The sequence below is a fragment of the Dinoponera quadriceps genome, unplaced genomic scaffold, assembly GCF_001313825.1.
Source record: "Dinoponera quadriceps isolate SergipeBrazil2010 unplaced genomic scaffold, ASM131382v1 scaffold586, whole genome shotgun sequence".
Lineage (NCBI taxonomy): Eukaryota > Metazoa > Arthropoda > Insecta > Hymenoptera > Formicidae > Dinoponera > Dinoponera quadriceps.
In genome coordinates this window covers 1,726,811-1,747,054 of record NW_014554764.1, presented here as the reverse complement: position 1 = coordinate 1,747,054, position 20,244 = coordinate 1,726,811, and the positions used below count along the sequence as shown (strand labels likewise).

The window sequence follows — 20,244 nt, the reverse complement described above, 5'->3', positions numbered from 1 at the left end:
CATTGCGGGCGCCACATAATAACGTCAGGTAACATGATATAATTATTGGTAACTAAAATAATTATTATCAACGATGACGACGGCACGGCGTGTATTTATAAATGCGCCGCTGCGCAATAATAGCGCCCGCGTTCTGCATCGTATAATTAGCTTCATTAAAATTAGTGTTGCGGGAATGAATCACGCGGCGCGTTTGGCAGCTTTCGCGGATAAAGATAAGGAATATTTCGCGAGACTCGCATAGGACGTACGCAACTTGTAGCTCGGAGCCAGCAACTTCATTGAATTTACATGGCGACATTACGGCTGGTGCGATTGTCTTTACGTTCGCGAAAACGTCGATGTTCTCAGCAATACCACCGGCTGCCACCTTGACTGGCGCCAGACAGCTGCAAAATGAGACATTCGGATGATACCGACAATACCTCAGTTTTGCCGCACGCTGGCCTGTGAACGGAACTTCAATCATTATCGCAATCTCGAAATCATTCGTTTTCGCGGCTTCGGTTTTCACGTATCGTTACAACACGACATCTCACGCATTCGCGCTCACCCGCACGGATATTCCAAGCTTTTATCTCGACTATTCACCATTCCCCATTATTTACTAGATTTAGATTTTAGCAAATATGTTATACACATTAGACAGAATATTACAGAATTATCAGACGGAGTGTTATCACACAGAAAAAAAGTGCTACATTCGAGTAAGTAATCGCTCCAATATTCCTTGACAAATTTTTACTTCGGTCAAATAATACTAGATCCTAGTGAAATATTTTCCAAGTATATTATCCACGTTATTTGATCCAAGTGAAATTCACATAATGCGAGTGAAAAATAGGTCGAGGAGTATCGAAGTGATTATTTACTTGAATTCAGCACTTTCTCCCTGTACAGCCGTCGAAAGAATATTTTCTATTTTATATTCCTTCAGATACTTTTCCCTCAGCGTATCGTTCTCGAATAACATCGTCTTAATAAGCGGCGCTTGAGGGCGAACGAGTTCAAGACCGCTCCGTTCTCACCTCATGCGAGAGCCTCGGTATTACGACGAGATATCATACAACGATCCCCCCCCCCCTCGACGGGGACGTAAGCGAGCGAACGAGCTTAGCGACGTACGCACCGTAGCGAGCGGGCTCGGCTCCGTTTTCAGTTTCCGATTATTTTTGGCAGCAAGCGGGAGCGGGCAGAGCTCTCGCCTAAAAATGCTTACGACCAATGGCGTATCGTCATTGGCCGCGACGTACCACGTGAACGGGCCGCGGTGGTAGTTCACCGAGTCGAGCGGGTATCCACGACGGCACAGTCAGCTGCCTAAGGTCCGGTTGGCTAGTCGCAGCCAGCAAGTTTCTCTTCACAAGGTAAGAGCCCACTACGACCCGTTGTCCTCGCCGTTGTGCCTCGCCGTGAGAGCGTCCTGGAAGCGGTCCTGCGCGTTCTCCAGGGATGGAGAACCTTCGGATAAATGATCGAGATCAAAAGCGAAAGAGAGAGAGAGAGAGAGAGAGAGAGGCAGAGAGAAAGATGGAGGACTCGCGCGATCTCTCGCTCAAGAATGAGTTGTCGGCTCCGGAAGGCTCCCGATGTCCGATAAAGGAGGAGGATTGAGAAGTTTCCGCTGTTCTATCGAGTGCCAGTGAGACGTGCTTGTACGAGAGATACTCCTCGGGGATGCCTCTCAAGGTCGCGCCGGTTGATGCCGCAGGAGCCCCGGGACAGTGACGGATCGACGATCATCGGCGGCCTTCTATCGTTCGACTCGAAAAGTGAAGCGAGCTTCCGAGTGATGGACGACGGTACCTTCGGTCTTTTCTCTCTCTTTCTCTTTCTCTCTCTCTCTCTCTCTGTTTTGTCCCGAGTCTCCGGTCGGATATTTTTCGGACTGTTTCGGCGAGATACACGTGCGTCGATCGTAAAGAATCTCGTCTCGCCGCTTTCTCAGCGGCCCTCATCCTCACTTCTTCGATTCGCACCACCCGAGTCAGCCGGTCGGACGGGAGGAATCAAGACGAGACGGAATTAAAAGGGATTATTATTCCAACTTTTCAGTCGGGGGCAAGGGGAGGTGAACTCTCTCGGGAAGAGGCGCGTGTAATCCTCGATTTCTCGTTCCTTCGGGATCCAGCTTCTCTCTCTCTCTCTCTCTCTCTCTCGCTTTCTCTTTCTCGTCGTCAAGTCTCTTTTTCCAAGTGTCTCGCGCAACTTAATGAGATTCGGCGAGTCGTCTATTTTTACGGCACCATCGCGCGCAACTCGCCTCTTTGACACCGGAGACGGCACGCACCGTCCGTAACGTCTCGATGCGGTAGGACGTGTCTCGGAATGGTGCGCGAGCGAGAGGAAATCTATACTTAGCGAAGGCGATCGCACGTTACGAATATAAAAGGAGGCGCGCGCGCCGTATGTTCCCCTATGGGCGCCGGCTGATGAACGCGAACGATCGGCCGATCTCTCCGCTCTTTCCCGGGAAGATTTCCCATCGCCCAACGGTGTCCTCGCGGGAGACCCGTCGCCGATATTCAAGAGATCATTATTTCGTCGGGACTTCACTCTTTAGTAAAACCATCAATATTAGGCTACGAGAAAAAGCCGGTGCCGCGAATTTTTAATAGTGCAATGAAACAGAACACTTTGTAATTAATCGATCAATTATGCGAAAGAATATTCATAGAATATTCGGAACTGTTTCGGTCTATTTAAAAATCCCAGAAAGAGAGAGAGAGAGAGAGAGAGAGAGAAAAAGAGAGGGGATCGACTCTCGAAATTATGTCCCAATTATGCAACGCTCGTTCGGATTCCACATTCCAAACGTTCACGGGGAAACGTCGGGAGTTACAGAGATGGGGTGAAAAAAAGAGGGAAGGGGGGGGGGGAGAAGAACGCGCGGAGCACGTATGAAAAATGTATCGGGTAATTCCCGATCCCCGGCGTTTAACCGGGATAACCCAATTAATCGGAGAGATAACGAAAAGGAAAATGTTCGTTCCTGTGGAATTGGCAATTATTTTACAGATTGATCATTATTATTGTCGCCGCGCGCATCGAACACGAGGAGGAGGCGCGGGAGGGGAAGTGGGGAAACGAGAGGAATTACGGGGACATTTGTAAACCCCGGCGATGTCATAACCGGTGCTCCGGGCGCGCCATTTCACCCGCTACTAATGGCATCTTGTTTTACCATTGTCGAGCGTTCGTTTACAACGTTGCGCTACATTTCACTTGTGACTCGTTGCGGCCGTAGTATCGCTCCTAAGTTTTTCGCAACGTCGCGCGGGCGCGCAGAACAAGCGCGATCCATCTCCTCGCGAGCGTTCCCGAGCGCCGAGCGACCGTTGCGAATTATTATCTCTCCCTCCCTCTCTCTCTCTCTCTCTCTCTCGTTTCCCGACAAAATCGCGCAATTCCGATACGCGCAAGTTCACCTATATAAGTTACTCAAACTTCGCCGTCTGCCGCGGCGAAGAGAGGCGCTCCCGAGTCGCGTTATTTCGGCGCGCGGTTTCCCCACCGGCGAAACGAGCGCGGAAGTCCAATTAATAATCGGGGCGTCTCGTCGACGTGCTCGACGTGCGTGTATGTGTGTGACATTTCCTCCCTCCGGCTCGACTCTCGGACGAAAAGTCATTCGACGAATGACGCGTGTAACCGGCGTATAAAACTCGATCGGCCGTCTCACTCGCATTCTCTCTCTCTCTCTCTCTCTCTCTTTCTCGGATGGCAACGCGAAACTTTGTTTATCCGTGCGTCCCGACATCGAATCCAGTTGAAGCCGCCAACGACCACGGGACATCTAACGGGGTCTGTGCGTCCAAATTTGGATCGCCAACGCACCCGACGTCCTGACGAAAGTGGGGACGACCGGCGTCTATTTTCGCGCGGTCGGATATTCTATACGGCGGTCGCGCCTTCTCTCTTTCTCTCTCTCTCTCTCTCTCTCTCTCGCTCTCTATCTATCTATCTCTTTCTCTCTCTCACTCTCATGCCGGTGCGTTAAGCGGCGAAAACTACGCGCATAGCGGCGGTGATTTATCGACTACAGCGAAAATCGATCGTATTTATCGAGTCGAGGGGGTGGGAAACACGACGGGGGTGCGCAAGAGAGGAGGGGGGGCAGGCACGTCGGCGATAAATATCTCCTGGAAGTGTCCGCTATTATTTCGGCCGCACGGACGGATGAACGGACGGGACGCGTCCGAGGTTTTCATTTAACTATTGACGTCACCCCGTCATTATTTTCGTCCGCTCCGTGGCGGCGACGCGTCGCGGAAACGCGACAGCGTACTCTGCCCTTACGACGGATAACGAATAAATATGCATATGCGAAAAAGTCCGGCGCGGTTACCGGCGCGGTAACCTTGCGTCCCGCTCGTGACGTAGAGCCGCGGACAACGCGTTTATATTGCCGGCTCGCTTATGCACGCCCCTATTTTATTTTAACGACTAGGGTTCCGACGGTGCGCGACGCTATTATTAGCGCGATGTGCCGGGGGAGAGAGAGAGAGAGAGAGAAAGAGAGAGAGATTTTCAGCGACGCGCGCCGCATCGCCGTCGCGTGCGTGCGGATTAGAAAAAAGGGAGGAAGAAAGAAACGTTTGTATAGTTCCGTGTCGTTTTTGCTTCTCTTCTTCTAGGTAGACGCGTGTAATCACCAGACTCCACCATGGCGGACGATGAGGTTAGGTGTGTATCCGAGGCTGGGCTTTTTCCCCTTGTCTCTCTTCTTCTTCTTCTTCTTCTTCCTCCTCCTCGAGGTTCTTGCGACTTTATCGATCACACTGCCGAGTGAATGAGAACGAAGGAGGGACGACGCAGCGACGACGCGACGTGCCGCCCGAGCGCGACTCGAACACCGCCTTAATGCAATCTTTTCCTTTTCATATCGTTCGCCGTTTTTTTTGCGGCGGAACCCTCATCGACCGATCGCTGATCTTCGGATTTGGACCGGAACACCGCCGTAACCACCGAACGCCTCCTGCGCGTCCCCTTGGCCCGTGCAGTGAAATTAGCGTTACCGTCGAAAGGTATGCATCGTTTGGCTGCATGTCGCGTATTATTATACGAGACCGTTAGCATAGACCACCCAGTCCGGCCCCAGCGAGACGATAGTTTATAGACCTTGTCAATAAAAATAGAATAGCGACACCACCTTCAATTTACATGCGCATCGAAAAGTGTATTTGACGGCAGCGGTTTCCGTGCGTCCAACGCGCGAGATCTAATCTCGTGGCTCCTGTTTCCTCCCATCGGCCATCTCGGCTTGACCTGACGTCAGAAGTGAGAGCGGTAGAGGAAAATACGAGCTGGGTTCTCGGAAAATGCATTGAAATAAACCGATCGCCGACGTGCTGCACCGTCTAGATTTCGTCACGTCGCTCTTTGCGGCTATTCGCGGATTTACCGGCGAGATTTCGGAATATTTTGCAAATCCGCCCGATCGATCGCGGCCGTCAATTTTACGGGACCGTGTCTTTTTATTTCGACCGTACCTCGCAAAGATTTCGAGCGTGTTGCATTTTCCTCGCTTCTCTGACGTCGTAAATCAAGATGACCCCGGGGAGAGCGACCGGCAGCCTTCGAGGGATCTCACAATCGATTTCTCCATCCGTCTCCTTCCCCCGCGCAATTTGCAGCTCCGGAAGACTCGGTTTCACTCACGGCTAAGATAAACCAACTGTTTCTATTATCCAGTTAATAAATTTCAATAGTCCGATTTTCACAGATAATCGCACCGCGTGGATGAAAGTTTCTCTATTTCTCTCTCCCCTCGAGCTGCGTGCGCTTTATTACGACGCATAACAATATGCTCCAAGGATTAATATGGAAATTTGGCCTCAAATACACGTTTCCATGAATAAAGCATATATATATATATATATATATATTCCCCTGCAATATTATACTTCTCTCTATACACGTTATCAAGCTTTCACGTTGCAAAGCTCCGACCGTCGAGGGCTTCGAGCAGACCGAGCCTCGTTTTTTTCTCCCACACACACACACACACGCATACTATACAGTGGCGCGTTTTCAAGCAGCTTAGTAGAAGATATAGATATGGTGGTCAAGGATGAGCCACGCAGTTTGCGCCCCCTTGAAAAGATTTAAACATGCTACGTAGAATGACGAGGGCGATCATAGAAGTTCGCTTTTCGTCGCCCGATCATAGCCCCCTTTACAGCCTCCTTTCTCCTTCGCGCGGGCGGTCCTCCTTGTGATCCTCGGCCCTCCTCGTCGGTTGCCCCTCCCGTGCGTTTTCGCCGTGCGATTTTTGCCTCACGACGATAACTGCATTCGTTCCGCTTGACGAGTCGTTCGTTCAGCCGCGCATCGGCAATTTTCGCGGCGTCCTTTCCACATCGCGAAAGAGAGAGAAGGACATCCGTTCGCGGAAGAGAGCGAGACGTTAGCGCAATTTCAATGACTTCAACTCGAGACCGAGAGTCCGCGTGCTCTCGAAACGATTCATTCCCCCTTTGAATCCCTTTATCCCGGCGATTACGTCATCATTCTCGCTTAATGTCCACCCTGCGGACGACAATTCTTCGTTTACGCGGCAGGATAGTTTTCTTTCCGTATAATGAAGCCAATTTGCACGGCGCGCCAGCCCGCAAATGTAAAAGTTAATGAAGGTTTTTGGCCACGCGCGCGCTCGTGCAATGGGAGTATATATCCCGCGAATTTTCACCGTAAAATTTCCGCTCTGCAGGAAAAGGAAATGGAAAGGGACCGACGTCGTATTACGACCGACATGCCCGTTGTCTCCGCTGCATGCTCCACGGCGGGACTTTTTGCCTGATTTATCGTCACACTCGCGTCCTTATTTCGGCATTATTTAACGCCGTCCTCTCCGCCCGTATTCTTCTCTCTCTCTGTCTCTTTCTTTCTTTTTCTTTCCGATTTTACGCGTCCTCTTTCTCGCTATTCGAGCGAGCTATTTGTCACTCGCACGATGTCCTTAAAGGAGCGAATTCTTCAGATTTTCAATTGCGGATACGTTCCCGGGGAGATTCCGATTCGTCGATCTCATAATTTATATTTCACTTTGCACTTTATCGTTACGTAATCTCTCTCTTTCTCTTTCTCCCTATCCTTCTCTCTCGTCCTCGTTCTCGCTCTCTTACTTTGAATCAGCCTGCGGTTTTCGATGTGGTTTTTTCATCGTGGGGTTGTATTCGCCAACGGCCCGTCCTTCTATCACCCTTCACGATTCCTTTCGCTCGCGATGGCACGACGGAGAAATTTTATTTTTGAGACGTGTCTATCGCGAAAGACGTGTCGACGCGAGCGTTCTCGATGGGAACGTCGAAAGATCGGTCGGCCGGCGTCCATTTATTGATTGAAAACCGTTCCATGAACACAGTTTTGCGGAAAGTTCGTTTATTCGGTGCGCCGGCTCGGGGAGTTGTCGACGCAGGATACGACTCACTTCTAGAAACTCCATATTGATAATTACGAAGTTTGCACCTGCGCGCGTACGAGCACACACGTACACACATATATGTATTATTTATACATTAGATTACTTCAAACGTGCATTTTCGAGCTATTTTACTTCCATCATTCTTGGAGTCGCATAAAAAATGCCGGAAAAATTGACGACAAGATTGACAATATTGCACAGTATCATATAATATTTATTCTTAATTCTTGTGACTGTCTTTGCCATCGTGAGCTATCATCTCCGAGGTATCCAACGGGTTTCTTGGAAAATATATTCTTGCTTCTATTTTTTTTCTTCGTCCTCTTCCTTTTCCTCTTCCTCCCCTCTTCTTCTTCGATCGAAGCTAATCGGAGAAGTTAAGATTCCGAGAACAGCACCATAGACAAACACAAAACAATCGAACAGACTTGGGGTAAAGTACCAGAGACACCAAACACTGGCATGATGAACGATTTCTGTCCGTCCCGTGTGACAAACTCGCCCTTCGAGCCGCATGCATCACTAACGCCTGATATTTTTCACCGCGATTGTAAACGCACGTTATTAATACACACCTGCGTGATATTTGTTATTTCACGTCGCAGTGCAGCTGGCAGCGTGCACCGTAGCGCAGAACAGCTTGATTACATCGTAGCGTATCGAGCGAACACCTCGAATTTTTCACAAGTTCGGCCGAAATTTCAGCGAAAAAAGAGAAAAAGGAAACAGAAAAACGGGGGCAAAAAGAAACGCCGTGGGCGCACAGCGTGTGTGTTGCGCGTCATCTCGCTCGCGCGACATGCGCGTCGCAAATTATTAATAGCGTCCGCAAGCGACGAACTCGTCAGCGGCTACGGCGTTTCTTAAGACCGTGACACGTTGGTTACCCAACGACGCGTCTCGCGTGCTCGAGCGCGGTGTCAAGGTTCGAGAGGCGTACCTCGTAGACTTAGATACATAGACTGCGCCTTTTTATGAGAGGTTTTTGCGAAGGCAAGCTCGAAGGATGGCTATATTATCCTTCCTGCCCACAGAGGCACGCTATCTTCGTCCGGCTTTCTCCAGCAGGAGTCAAGCTAGACAGAGATCGGATGCCTGCGGTAACAGGGACGTCTTTGCTCTTTGCCTCTTGTGAAGCGCCCAGTCTACGTGCACAGGCAATAACTATTGCCACCTTAGATTATCTTCGAGATAGGGAAATATTTTTATTCGTCGCTTATTAACGGGTCGATATGCAAAATTTGATATGCAGAAAGAGCGGGCGGAAGTAGCCCTCCGGAAAGTATCGGAAGAACGGGGGAATTTTTTGATACATTTAAAATACGAATTAAGGCAACGTGAAGATCGTTATTTGGCGACAGAAGGCAAGTGTTAGACTGTGCTTGAAGAAACTCCCTCTAATAGAATTATGAAACGAGTCAACGGACCCGGAGTATTCGTCAGATAAAGCACAAATTCAGTTAATGCAGTTACGTCTTCCGTATGCGGTCCGATGAACATTCAACGTGGAAGACAGCTGGAGTGGAGGGGCGGGTAATTTCGGATGGTGCATATAGATCGAAGGTTTTGAGAATTTCCGGACATACAATATTATGGTTATGCAGACTGAATGTGAAAAACACATCGAAGAATGTTCGTCTTTTTTCCGAAATTTAAAAAAGAACTACGTCGCAATAATTAATTTTCGACAGACATGACGCGCGTTATCGGCGTTAAGATCGTTTGACTAGACGGGGAAACTATTTCTGAACTATTTCAAGTAGAGCGCCGTGATTCCCTTCTTCATAAGAATATTTGATCGACGACTAGATGTGAAGGTGGGGTAAAGTTTACAGAAAGTATTTACAGAAAGTGCTCGAAGTGACGTCCATTGGTACCGCAATGCGATTTTCCATCGGACAAATTCTCCCGTTCTCTCATATTTCGAAGACGTTCAAGGTGGCAATATGTATCGCCTGTGTAAGTCTGTGCAGCTTGGCGGCTGTATGCAGTAAAATTTCATAAAAATCCCCCGTTAAAAACGGTCGACGAAAACTTTCACCTTACTTTATACAAAATGAACGTTAATTTGACATATATCTGCGCGCTTTTAACACCCACCCCGTGTTGAAGTAACGCAAAAGTTTCGGACGAGCGGTGTCCTCAACACCAAATTTCCCACCGTGTAAGCAGAATTCGCGCGCTGCTTCTGCGCTATGTATATATATGTGTAGCGGCCGCACGACTGTTATTTTGATCCCTTTGTCGTGCTCGGCCGATTGTTGAAATTTGCGGGATGCGGGGCTAACGGAGATCGGCCGGAGGGATGAAAGCCGACGAAACGCGTAACGTCATGAGCGAAACGAAAGCGGCAGTTTCTGCAGGAAACGATATTACAAGGATGTTCGCCGGATGGCTGTTGCGCGCCGCTTAGAACGAGGACGAAGTTCTATCACTTGAGACAGACTCCATTAGCTCCGCATTGCCGCGGTATACGCGAAAACATGGTCGCTACGCTAATGCTTTGTAAAGTATTCCGTAATGGCGAAATCTGGAACACTGAGAGACGTAATCTCTTCTTTTCTCTTTCTCTCTCTTCCGTTCGTTCGCTCTCAGATCCTCTGAGAGATATCCTTTTATACAGTCGAAAGGGCTGTAAAAAGTGTTCCAGGTATCGCGTGCTTGCGACCCGGAGACACGAAGCGTACTAACGAGAAACTTCTCTCTCTCTCTTTTGCAGAGAAAGCGCATCGAGGATGTACGTAAGAGAGGAAACTAGCTATGAAACGTAGAGAGTCGCCTCTTAAAGGCCGGCCACTTACGGGACGGACGAAAGGAATCCTTTCGTCGGGACGGGAGCTTACGTTTGCTTTGTCACGGGAAACCCACGTCGAATATATTCACGCGTTAGCGATTTTAATTACGCGATAAAGCAATCGGAGGGACGACGACTTCGCGTCGCGTTTCGAGACGCTCTCTTTACGTAAACGCGCTACGGTAGATGATGAATTTCGAGTCTCGACGATCCCCGAATTGTTTCGCTAATAATTAAGCGCGAATTCGGCGCGGCGACGAGGCGGGATCTTTTTCTTTCTTCTTGTTTCGATTCTACGGTCAATGATCGTAACTCCCGTTATCGCGTCTCTCCGATCCGATATATAAGACCCGGGAAAGTTTTCGCCCGAGAAGTGCGGAGGGCGCGAGGGGGATGTTAGAGGAGTTCGAGTCGCGCAACACTTTCCGAATTCGCGCAGCGCCGTCTCGCGAGACGCCTGCTGCGAGGCTTTCACAGATGAGATGTTTTAAGGGAGTTTCGCCCGAAAAATGCAGGAAAAGAAGAGGAAACAGGCGGAGACCGAGAGGAAGAGGGCGGAGGTCCGCGCTCGCCTCGAGGAAGCCTCCAAAGCCAAGAAAGCGAAGAAGGGTTTCATGACCCCCGACAGGAAGAAGAAGCTCAGGGTAAGTCCGCGCTTCTTTGCTCCTCTCTTCCCTTCGAATTTCGTCCGCCTGCTGGAGAAAATCGCGGGATATCCTCTTTAAGACGGCCGAGTCGTCGTATTTCACCAGTACGTTAAGGTAAACACGAAGCCGCGTTAATTTCACGCGTCTCAGATCTCCGAACGGTACCAGCGAGCTTCAACGGAACCTCAACATTTACCAGGCCGAAACTCACTAGTCGCTCGAATCGTTCGCATCGATCAGACATTTTTCACGATTAATTCAATACATTTTTCCCACAGATGTAAGCAAAAATTTTTCAAGTTTCCAACATCGATTGTCTCACGTCGTGACAATCACAAAAGTCTATCCGGGAAAAGTTCCAACATCGACATTCCGAAAAGTTCGCGAATCCGCCCCAGCCATTCCTACATTACCAGATCGCTGATGTATTCGGCATTTTGACATCATGACATATCGCACCGTATTATATTCTATCACGATGGAAACGATTGAAAAGACCAATGAGTCTTGACCTTTCATCGGCAACGTGTAATTTAGCACCTACCGCCGGCAGCCTGGAACTTTGAGGACCAGCGCAAATTTCCACGCTGCATTCCGAACTGTATGAAAGTCTGAAAAAATAGTATAATAATATTGACACCGCAAAGTTGAATTATTTGAACATCCGAAAGTGAGGATTTTCGCGAGGAAGAAAATTGAGTTTCGTCCGAGAGGGAGAAATAATAAAATCACTTTAAACCTATTTTACAAGCATTTTGGAAGGATTAGGAACGAAAAGCCTTGGCATATCGAAATTAGCGTCAGAAGCATGTACGTGAAACGGGAAAAAAGTCCCGACAAATCACTGGCAAAGATACTTACGTGATCAGCGATCCGGATGGCTGAAGGCACAAACGCGTGTTCTAACCGTCCTTGTTAGAAAACGTACAGCTGGATACCGTCCATGTACACACTGCATTTCCCTCCACTGCGTTTCCCAGGAAGGGATATCCCGCTATCTGCCGGTTCGAAAATTCACAATCAAAATATCTGCCTTGAAATCCCCGCGATGCGGGGAGGATTAATCTGGTAAATGCTGAGGAGCCTCATCGAAACTTAGCGCTCGTTATATCTCGATATATCCGCCCGCCGGCGATCTCTCGTTTCCGATTTACCTCATTGCTCCGTCGCACGCGATAATCTCTTCTCCTAGCGGCGTCCGCTACCGCGGCGATATCCCGGCAATTCTCTCCGCCACCTTGCTTTGTGTCGGTTCCCCTTCCTCCCCCTTAAGAAAAGATTCCCCGCTGGTTCCCATCGTCTCTTCACGTTCTCCTGCCGCGGTGCTCGACCGTTCTCGACCGTTCCTCCCTGTTTTCCAGCTGCCGCCTTCGTCCTGCCGCTCAGCTCCGGCTTTTCCCGACTTCATCTCGCCTTTTTATCTGTACTTTATGGGCTCCTCCACACGGTTCCCCGCTCCCATCGTCGTCTTGCCAGGACACCTCGCACCTCCCCTTCCCGTCCGTTTTCTTACCACCCTGCCGCCATGCACCGTCACGAACGTTCGCAGTACATAAAGTTTCCCGCGCACGTATGCAGATTACCTCCTCGAGAATCTTTTCGCGTTTGCCGGCCCGGCGGAATGTTATTTTCCCGTAAATCCACCTTTTCACTCCTGCTGCAGGCTGTGTCAATATTTGCGATCCGCCGAATTCCGGCTGACGTTATTTCGCACGCTGACCGTGCGGGAGGGACCGAGAAAGCGAGCGAGCGAGGGCGTTTCGCCGCGTGTTCGAATTATTTCGCGTATAAATCGCGCACGGAGACGAGCTCGAGACGAACGTCGAGTCGCATCGTCCAGATCACGCGGATTCGATCGAGAAAAAGAGCAAATAAAAAAAGACAAGTGCGAGTATCGATACAATTTCAACACATCGTGCGCTACGACAATTTTACTGAAACTTTTCCCGTGCGGCTCTTCTCTTCAACTGTCACTGCAGTTGCAAAAAACCGGTCTTTCATTTTTTTTTCTTTCGTTTTTCACGGATTTTTCCGGTTTCTTTTCCGGGAAAAATTCGTTTGGGAAAAGTCGCGCGCGTTCGATTAAAACCTGTCGCATTTACTTCCATCCGTAGTGAAGATAATTACGTGCACTTGAAGTTACATGAAGTCGTTGTACGTTGTGCGTTAAGAAATATTATTGCGGCAATATCATTTAATCATTTTATCACTCGTTACGTTGAACCTTCTGAAATAAAACATACACGTATTCGGTGTGTTTTCGAGCACGTTTTACTTTTACGTTTATTCCTCCAATAAACGTGTGCATATTTAATAAGTGTTTTTGTAGACTCGCGCGTTAATTCGCATCCCATTTCGCTTCCGCGTTAATGCACGCGACGCGGATTTATAAATTCTAGATTCACGTACGAATGTAACAATTAATTGCCCGCTCGCGAATGTTGCCGGCTCTATTTATTTCGACGTGGGCGTTTTAACAAGCGATTAACCGATCGGCCGCGAACGATATCGGTGACTTCGTATTTATTAAATCAGCCGGACGTAATGATAATCCGCCTGATCGCGCGCTGATTTAAATAGTTTAAACCGTTTAGCGGCGGCGGACCGCCGAGCGAGCGAACGAGTCGACGGACGCTCTCGCATGTAAAATTACATTTCCATTTAAATTACGTCAGTTCGATTGCGCCGGTTAGGAGCCGATTTTCGGTGAGAGCTTCGGCGTTTGTTCGCATAGTAAATGAGCAAAATCCTTCCATTCCCTCTCTCTCTCTCTCTCTTTTTGCCGGCCGAGGTCTCACGAATATTCTGCCTCTTTCCAGTTGTTGCTGCGTAAAAAAGCCGCCGAGGAATTGAAGAAGGAGCAAGAGAGGAAAGCGGCCGAGAGGAGACGCATCATCGAGGAGCGCTGTGGCAAGCCGAAGATCGTCGATGACGCTAACGAAGGTACTTTGCTCTTCGTCACACACAGTCTCAGCGGTTCGCGTTAAATCTCGTATTCGACCTTGTCGTAGACGTTTTCCCGAGGCGTTTAACCGCGGCACCTCGGTGTCCGTCCGCAACAGTTGGCGTCGTACATTAATCATCTCCGTGTCTCTCGATAATGATCGCGATATCAAGAACGAGGATAAACGCGAACGGACGCGAAACGTCGACAAACCCCCTCGTCGTGTGCGTCGTCCACGAATGATTCCGAGTCATTTTCCCGGTGACCGAACGTCCGGGAATTCGAACTCTCGTCTGCGTAACGGTCTTCAATCGGACGGACGCATTTCGAGTCGAAATTCGGACTGTTGATCCTACAAATTCCCTCGAGCTCGAAAGGTCAATGGGGAATCCCAAGACAACACTATATAGACTGTTGACCAACCTTGGCGCTGCGAATGTTTACGTACTGCCGTTTTCCCACGTTGTGGACCCGAAGAAGCACTTATTCGAGAATTATTTCATACTCAATTATCTCAATATATTTGATCTGTCTTGAATCTTCTTTTATATTATCAATTTTAACGGGTAATTGATTAATTATGCAACTTATTCCTCTGTGTAGGATAAAATAATGTTAAATGATCTAATAAAGATTAATGGGTAACTCTTCTTTGTGTGTGAGAGAGAAAGAGAGAAAGTGTGGACGATAAATAAGTGTTAAATAATCTAACAAAGATTAATGGGGGTGAGTCAGACGAACAACAAACTTTTCTCTCCCCTGATCTCTTTAGTATTCTCTTTGGTAATCTCGTCGCTAGGAAAACTATTGAGATGACGGAGTGTTAAATAATTCTTGAACAAATCCGTCTTCAGAACTCAAGAAAACGGCAAGAAGTAACCGTTGTTACCGTCATCGAAAGACAATGTAGTCTGCACATTATCGCACCGCAAGATTCTCCACCGCTGCATCGAGTTCGATGGAAAGCAGCGGGTAATTAATGCGGAGCCAAACATTTCGACTCGGGTAGATGTGCGTTTGTTCGGGAGAATCAGCAGTACTTCGTCGAGTAGCAGTGATTAACGCCGATGCATTAGACGTTCATCCTCTCGCAGACCGGAAAATGATTCACGTTGCCGCACTCTCCCCGCCATTCTCATCGATTTCAGATTTGCAGATCGTCGTTTAGTCGGTTACCTTATGCGACGATCTCGAGAAAGCACGTCGTCGAAGGGTACGGCGACACAGTGGTACGCGATTTTCGATTTTTCGTTTCTCGTTACATATTATATATATATATATATATACATATATACCTGCACATTCTGTGAGACTTCGTTCCATACACGTGTATGCGTATATATGCCTAGAGAGACGTTCATCTTGAGCCCTTTTGCGAGAAACACGATAGCCCACAATACCCGAGACATGCACTTGTGTTTTTTTTTCTTTCTTGCGTTTACATATTCACCTGTGATGATGATGAACCCCCACACAGATACCCTAAAGCGCGTGCTGCGCGAATATCACAATAGGATCGCGTCGTTGGAAGACAAAAAATTCGACATCGAGTATGTCGTGAAGAAGAAGGACTACGAGGTACATTTGAGAGAGCAACAGTTGCGAGAACGTTATATATATTTATATATATGTATATATATATGTGTATATATGTATATACATATATATATATACACATGCAACGTGCAGAATAATAATAATAATAATAATAATGCGGCGTTCACGACAAAGTAACGATGGCTCAATGTTGTTCTTGCACTTTTGAGTGACGCGCCAATCTCCGCCCGGTTGCATGGTGATGCAGAGAGCGATGACGAACGCGAATTAGCGTTTTTGCACAGACCGTCGTCGCGAATTATGCAATTTTACGACGACACCTCGCGTTTATACTTAGAGCAACGATAATAGCGCTTGTGCGCGCGCGAGTTCGATGAAAATAACGTTCATGCATCCTCGCGTTACGCTCGCGTTACGCTGTAAAAAAAAAATCGTCAAAAACAACCCGGGATAAACGAGCGAAAATTTCAGGGTTGTATGTGGCAAACGCCCCAATTGTCTCGGCAAAATTTTCGGCATTTTTTGATCTCTCGTTCACACAGAACAGGCTCAAAATTTCGTTGAATGAAACTATCGTAAAACAAAACTCACCCATTACCGGCCGTATTTGTCGTACACACCGAGAGAAAAAATAACTGAAAATAAAAAAGAATATTTGTTCGGTGGATACTAACAACGTATCTATTTAAATCTAAATCTCTTATTTAAACGTGGGAAATAAATATAAAACAATTGCATTAAAAGCTACAGATTTAAGAAAATGTATATTTTTTTAGTTGAAAAAAATTGTCCTCAATGTACAAATATATATATATATATATTAGTGAACACCGAATAAATATTTTATATATTTTTGTAATACTTTTTCTTTCAGTGTACATATGATTTGTACAACTTTCCAGTCGGAGAGATAAAATCTCTCGTATTGTGCGCGGTTAGATCATTTAGTAATTGGAAGAACATTTCAATAGCTGAGAGAACATCTATATCATAGAATTACGTTTATAAATTTTGTTACTGTCTTTTACCGTAGGCCAAATTTTGTAGTTGAAATTCCTGCGTCGGATCGTCGACTGCCCCGAATTTTATTCAATTTCAATCGATTGCGGCTTGCGCGAGAGAATTGGGGAAACCCTGATACACGGTTCTTTTTGCCCCGGTCTTTCTCCTTTTTTTTTTCTTTCTTTTTTCAATAGATAAAACAACGCGAGGAACCGATGAGTACGGTGTGAATGAATCGTGCAAACGGTTTTCCGATCGGTGCTTTTTCCGCGTCGTCGCCACCGGTCGTCGTCGTCGATTTGGAATTCGAGCGACACTCGTCTTCAATCTCCACGGCCGGTCAGGATTTGCAATTTCGACGTCGTCGGCGCGGCTTTCATTCTCATCGACCGATAAGTAATCGTTATCGGGCAACTTGGCGCATGATTAACGGCTCTTTGTGGAAACTTGAACCGTTCGTCGTAGCTTCCGTTATTGTGGCCGGGCGAGAGACGCGAGCTTCGCATATTTCGTCGCACCGTTTTCCATTTACCTTTCTTTCTCTTTTCTTTTTGTTTCTTTATCTACGTTATAACACAACAACACCGCCGTCGATTTTCTTGGTTCTGTCCGCACTTGTTGTTTTACTTCGCATTTTAACGTGCGCGCGATTTCTCTCGCTATCTTCAATCTTTTTCTCTGTCTCTTTTTGTCTCTGTCCGTCTCTCACTCTCTCTCTCTCTCTTTTTTTCTCTTTCTCTCTGTTTCTCTCTGCTCTCTTCGTTTTAATCTTATCGCGAGTCTCTGTCGGACTTGATTGGTGATCTAAGAATTGTTGGACTATTCGCATCTTGATTATTGTGTTAATATCGCTTATTCACTACTCACACTATTCTCACACGAGACACCGTCGAAATAACAGCATAACATCGCCTCTGAAAACACGTTATAGGTGTCGAAACACGCTAAACACTGTGTCTTTTCAGCGTAGTGCGATATCTCTTTTACGATTTCTATTGTTCACACGAAGATCGTGTCGTCTGTTGCGGGATTGGGAGGTGACTCGTAACGCCGTCACTTTCTGCAAGTTACTTTTTCCCGGTAACGACTCGGTGACTCGGCGTGACTCATCTCTCCGTCGTTAACAATTACACGCTTCGGGCAACGATAACGACTACAATCATATACGACTACAATACGTTACTTTTCACGGTGAGATAAGAAACAGCAAATCGTAAATTAAGTTCTTCGAGGCTCGGAAGGATGAAAGGAAATCGCAGCGATTCTTGAGCGCTTCTTGAGCGACGATCACGATAATAATAACAATAATAATAATTCAAAGCGAGGCAACGGGCGAGCTTGCATTGCTCGTCCTCGGTTAGGACAATGAGGAACGAGTTAACGAGTTTCACCCCGAAAAAGTAACTCTCCCGGCCTGTTGCTTGTTTCGTTTGCGAAGTACCGTGTATCATCTCTGCGCCCCAACACTGCCACCCCCCAACACTCTCGCTCATTCTGAGTCCGCGAGTATTTGCGCGGATCGGCCGGACTCGAGATCGGTCGAGGGTGTCCACCTTCCGGACGCGAGCTCGCCGGAAACTCGAGTCGCGGTGCTCGCGCATCGTCCAGCGAGACAACACTTGGCGACACTTCGATGTAGCTTTCAGACCAGACTCACCCTCCCAGACTAATTCTCTCTCGCCCCCGTCCCTCACACGTTCGCCCGTCGTCCGCGGAGTTACGATCGCATATCCGCGCACGTGTTCTCGCAATGCACGTACGCACACATATACGATTTAACGCACACGATACGCCTGCGATACGGTAAGGTAGAAACAGTTAATTCGCGCGCAACGGACACACTCTTAGAAGCCCCTCGTGTCTGCCGTCTGTTAGAGAGAGCATGTCTCAAGGTGACTGAAATTTTAACAGCTAGCTTGAAGTCCATTCTGAACCAGTATCATAAGAGGATCAACGTTCTCGAGGGGGAGAAGTACGACCTAGAGTACGAAGTCGCCAAGAAGGATTTGGAGGTCGAAAAATAAGAAAAAACCAAAAGAGAGAATGTTTTCGTGTCAAACAGAGAGAGCGCGACGCTGCGATTAACGCCATTGTGCCGATTTACTTGTTATCTCTTTTTCTCTCAATCTCTACTCGATCTCTTTCTTCTTTTTTTCTGTATTTTTTTTCTCTCTCTTTCACGCGTGAAGCATATCTCGCTGTATCTAGCGACTGATTCCGATTTGCACACTCATACAATAAGCTATCCGTAATAATAATAATAATAATAATAATAATTAGGCGTAGACGTCGAGGCTGAGTATTTTTCCTAGCAGCAGCACAGCTCTAACGTAGCGATCGTATCCCTGCTTAAAAGGTCCGTCGGAATCGGAGTTGGCAAGATTTCAAAAGATCTTTGCGGAAAGAAGATCTCGCGTGGAAAAACACAGGCAGACATACACGTTGTCAAATACGTCGGCCGAGGCGGGCGCGAAATGGAACGGATGATCTCCCGTTTACCTTCTTTCTTCGCGCTCTCTTTCTTCCTTCTTTTTATACGAACAAGTCTGACGCGACAGAGCACGACGAAATTCTCACACGAGCTCCTCTGTCCGGTCTCGCCGGTCGTCTTCCCTTCGTCGCCTTCTTTAAGCAGGGATCTCACTTCACGCAATTGACCGAATGCAAGTTTGGCCCGCGACCTTAGTGTATTGTACGTACTTAATCGCGACTCGTAGATTCGCTCAACGTAGTTCTCCAACCTGTCTCAGTAGAGTCGCCTCGTCACCCTTTTTTTTCTCGCAGGCGAGTAGACCGAATTCTGTCCGTTTTACTTGCGAGTAGGCACATCGAAGAGAACCCCTCAACGCCCTCCCCCGCCATGAATTTTTCTCACCGCCACCTATGATTCCCCATTACGATAAATTGCCGACTCACCCTCTCTCATCGCCCTCCCCCCTCTCTCGCCCCTTCCACCGTTCCATTCGCCTTTCGTGTCGGGTTAACGGTCACGCAATTGTCAGCTTCGTGCTTCTCGCTTCCAACGCGAAAGACTCATCATTTCTCTATTCTCCCCCACCCCCCGCCGCCCCCCACGATAATCTCATTTCCTCATGAGTAACCTTCCGCAAAATGGTGATCTAGGGCATTTCCACGGGCAATCGTAGATTGCCGGCCGCACAGGTCTCCTCGCCGGAGACTCGAGTCGGAGGAGGAAACGAACGCGGCGAAATGCGGTTCGTGTCGATGTGATAAAAAAAAAAAAAGAGAAGCAGAAAAAGGCAACGATAACGAATGAAATTCGTGAATTCGCATGCGCGGAGATCACCGTCTCGGCAACGATTTTTATCGTATCGATGATTTTCGTCATATCCGTGACTTCACTCGTGATATTTTTGCAATTTTCCCCGATCGCCGCGCGTCACACTCCATCACGTTCTTCGTTTTTTCTCGATTTTTACAACCGTGCGACTCCCGAGTGTCTTCTCTCTCTCTCTCTCTCTCTTTTCGTTATATGCGATCGCGAGAATACGAATATTATTTTTCCTTTTCTATTCGTCTTGTTTTTTTTTTTTTTTTCGGCGGGAAAGACAGTTGTGACGGCAGGAACGACGACGACGCGAAACACACCACTCAGCCGACGCTACTCTGCCGTTTTTTTTCCCATAAACTTTTTGTTCTTTTAGCCGAGCTGCAGACGATCTGTTCGGCATATTGGAACAGAATGTCCTCACTCGAGGGCGATAAGTATGACCTCGAGAGGCAAATTAGGTTGAAAGAGATGGAGGTAATTACGATCGGCTTGCCTAAAAAAGAGAGAGCCTGTCTCGAGTCTCCTGCATAGATCACACTNTTTTTTTTTTTTTTCGTCCAATTTTCGCTCCCCCGACGCCCC

At 47.7% G+C, this 20,244-nt stretch overlaps 1 protein-coding gene across 3 annotated transcripts in view; it reads left to right on the top strand.

Annotated features, from left to right (window-relative positions):
- Positions 1-1,236: 1,236 nt before the first annotated feature.
- The window catches only part of LOC106741571 (troponin I), a 37,756-nt gene continuing 18,748 nt past the window's right edge, over positions 1,237-20,244 (top strand). The window contains exons 1-6 of one of the 3 annotated variants that reach the window (XM_014613704.1): positions 1,237-1,367; positions 4,638-4,681; positions 10,146-10,163; positions 10,736-10,864; positions 13,687-13,810; positions 20,036-20,136. In XM_014613704.1, the coding sequence (XP_014469190.1) occupies positions 4,667-4,681; positions 10,146-10,163; positions 10,736-10,864; positions 13,687-13,810; positions 20,036-20,136 (387 nt within the window). In that variant the 5' untranslated portion in view covers positions 1,237-1,367; positions 4,638-4,666. Of the gene's footprint in view, positions 1,368-4,637; positions 4,682-10,145; positions 10,164-10,735; positions 10,865-13,686; positions 13,811-15,288; positions 15,390-20,035; positions 20,137-20,244 lie in introns of all 3 variants that reach the window. The other 2 variants (XM_014613703.1, XM_014613705.1) reach the window with 2 other exon arrangements.